The following is a 2,978-nucleotide window of genomic DNA, read 5'->3' as shown; positions in this document are numbered from 1 at the left end:
TAGAGGTGAAAAAAAAAAAATTTCCCCTCTCCCCCCCCTCCCCTCCCCCCCCCCCCCCTCGCAATCTTTAAAATCTCCATTTTGTAATGAGTTTGTAAAACCATATATGGCTATGAATATTTTTGCAAAACACTGTGACTTAAGCATAATCAGCAGGTATCATTCCCTTTGATTAGCATCGATGTTTAGCGACAGTTAAACCCTCAACCCTCAAATTTTCTGCCTTTGAAAACAGACAGTACAAACACCGAAATGTAGACAAAATATGCTCACAACACACAATTTTAGATTCTGTATAATCATGAAAAACACACGCCAAGCGTACGGAGTCTCAACGTAGCAACATCTCACCTAAAAACTCCTCCAGCGTAAAAAGAGGGTGCAAATACAGCAGATAAAAATCAAGCATCAAGTTAGCAAATTTTCGTAGGCAAGCTCGGAAAGTTTGTGTTATGCTACACTGAATGAACTTGGTGGCTTCAAAGTAAAGCTGAATATGGTTTACTCGCAGCGTAACTCAAGTTAATTTTAAAACAGGAAACCATGAAAAATGCATACAATATTGATTAAAAAGGGAGGCAGCAGTTTTCTTTATTAGGCAGTATAAGAGAAGGAGGAAACATCTAATGCTGACAGTAAGTTTAGTATTTTAGGCACAATTTTGGAAGTGGATGACTGTATATTAAGCTATAAGAACAAGATCACAAAATAACAACCGAGCATCTTTTATGATTACAAAAGCAAAATTGTAGTTTGTTAATCAATAAAAAAAAAAAAAAAGATTTAAGCTGATCTAAAAAGCATGTGAGTTTTACAATGACGTATAGAGAACTGCTTGGTGCATCTATCCTCAGTGGCCGTTAATAAGCTTACTTATTCTAAACACTGTCCATATAAGAAAGCTTAAATCACCCCAACTGTATCTGCATGAATCATCTGTGATTTTGTGCTATAAAAAGTGCATATCAAATTTTAGGTCTGAATAAAGGGAGGAGAAATATGACGTTATAAGCCTACATTATTGCCATATATTTTTTCTTTTTTTTTCCCCCCCCCTTATCAACGGCGCTGTGGAGTATCTTTATGCTGCCATGAAAAGTGTCCAAACCAAAGGCGGAGGATTTAACGCTGGAACGGAGCTTTGCCACGATTTCCCGCAGAGCCGAGTCTACACAAAACATCATAATTACAGAGCCCGTCGTGACTCCTAATCACAATCGCCATAAAAGCGACATTACATCCGTCGTAAAGCTCTCGACGCCGCAATGATTCAAAGGAAATCATTCTGCTACCCGCCTGCGAACTCTCAAATGCCAGGCCCCAAAAATTCCTGCAGCTTCACGCTGAGCAACGGTCTTCTGTGAGTCATAAACACGGCGTTGACCTGCCACTGTTGGCACGGCTGAGGCAATAACACAACAGACTACAGGATGGGGTGGTGGGGGGGGAGAGGGGTAAGAGGGGGACACAAGGTTGGTGGCAGATACAGAGTAATTGCATATAACATTGTGTCCTGCGTTTATAATGTGCTGTTTATGTGCTTGTTAGTCGACGCAGCTGGAAAACAAAGTCCCTTCCTGCTTTGTGAATGCTCGCTGTTGTCTTGGCTGGATATCCGCCTGTCACCATAGCGAGGTGTCTGCCAGATCGCTGCAGGAAGACACAAGGCAAGAGTGTGAATAAGTGTGTGTTTGTGTTAGAAACGGGGTAGGGGGACGTGGGGGGACGGGGGCTGGGGAGAAAAAAAAGACACATTGCAGTCGAAAGCGGAGGCCAGAGCGCAGGAGCGGCTGAGTGGGAGAACGAGAGCCTTAACGATGCTGAAAATTGGCCCGTGACTGAGGTACACCCCTCAGGTAAATCATTGCTACAGCTTCCCGTCACATTCTCTGTCCCCTCGTCCTCCCATCCTGCCTCCCCTCCAGCGCCTCACCTCTGTCTCAGACAGTTTCCCCCGCTTCACCCCGACTAAACTTCATTTATGACCACATATTCAAAGCTTCCATCTCTGGGCCACAGCTCCCCCGTCGCCATAAATAACCCCTTGCATATGCATGTGTGCATTCGCAAGCTCTGAAATCCACATGCAACCGGTCCTCTGCGAGGAGAAGAGACGCGCGGCGACGGACAGCGTTTAGCTGCGTGCCGTGCGTTTAATCAGCACAATTAACGTACGCATTGATCTGGATACATTTTACGCTTTCACCCTCTGCTTCTCGGGTCAAAATATGATATTTCTTATTAAGGTTTGCGTATAAAGCAGGCTGATTTACAGAGCTGTCCCGTTGGCTCAAACCACATAAAGATGCTACTGGAGTTTATTAAAAGCAGTGTGCATGACAGAAGGGTATCCTCATGTTTCCTTGCGCCTTACTTAATCACTTCTTTAAATTACAATTTTCAACATAAAATTGTCAACTCTCTCAACTTGTTGAAGGATTTCTTGATGGATTACAAGGATCAGTCTTAAGAGTAGGACTGCCTGTCTAATTGCGTGGTGATCAAACCTGTTATGGTGGCTTCCCAAATACAGACTACGAGAAGATTAAGTCCTCCAACTAGTGAAGTGGGACCTCAATTTACAGGGCACGATGGTTCAGACCGTCCCATGGGTGCTTGACTGGCACAGGCTGAACTCCTCTACAGTTTCCTTCTGCCAAATTAATTTTTCCAGGGGTTCAGATTGAGTTTGACGAAATTTCGTCACAAAGTTTTGGTTACTAGTTTACGTAGTTATACTTTTACGTATGCTTAAGCCCCAAATTATTCATACTCCTGGCATATTTAGATATACAGTTATTTTCATTCAACTTAAACGTTTGTTTCTGAATCAAAAATGACACAGGTAGACCTAAAAAATAATAAAACAATGTAAAAGGAATATATGTATATATATATATATATATATATATATATATATATATATATATATATATATATATATATATATTTACTTTTTTTTATATATTTTTTTACAC

The 2,978-nt window shown here is 41.6% G+C and overlaps 1 protein-coding gene across 1 annotated transcript in view; it reads right to left on the bottom strand.

Annotated features, from left to right (window-relative positions):
- Positions 1–1,038: 1,038 nt before the first annotated feature.
- The window catches only part of calcoco1a (calcium binding and coiled-coil domain 1a), a 14,808-nt gene continuing 12,868 nt past the window's right edge, over positions 1,039–2,978 (bottom strand). The window contains exon 15 of the mRNA XM_015032793.1: positions 1,039–1,650. Coding sequence (XP_014888279.1) covers positions 1,623–1,650 — 28 coding nt within the window. The 3' untranslated portion in view covers positions 1,039–1,622. The remainder of the gene's footprint in view (positions 1,651–2,978) is intronic.

Source organism: Poecilia latipinna, unplaced genomic scaffold, assembly GCF_001443285.1.
Source record: "Poecilia latipinna isolate Pla-1442-1.1 unplaced genomic scaffold, P_latipinna-1.0 Scaffold250, whole genome shotgun sequence".
NCBI lineage: Eukaryota > Metazoa > Chordata > Actinopteri > Cyprinodontiformes > Poeciliidae > Poecilia > Poecilia latipinna.
The sequence above is the reverse complement of the archived record's forward strand: the minus strand, read 5'-3'. Positions and strand labels throughout refer to the sequence as shown.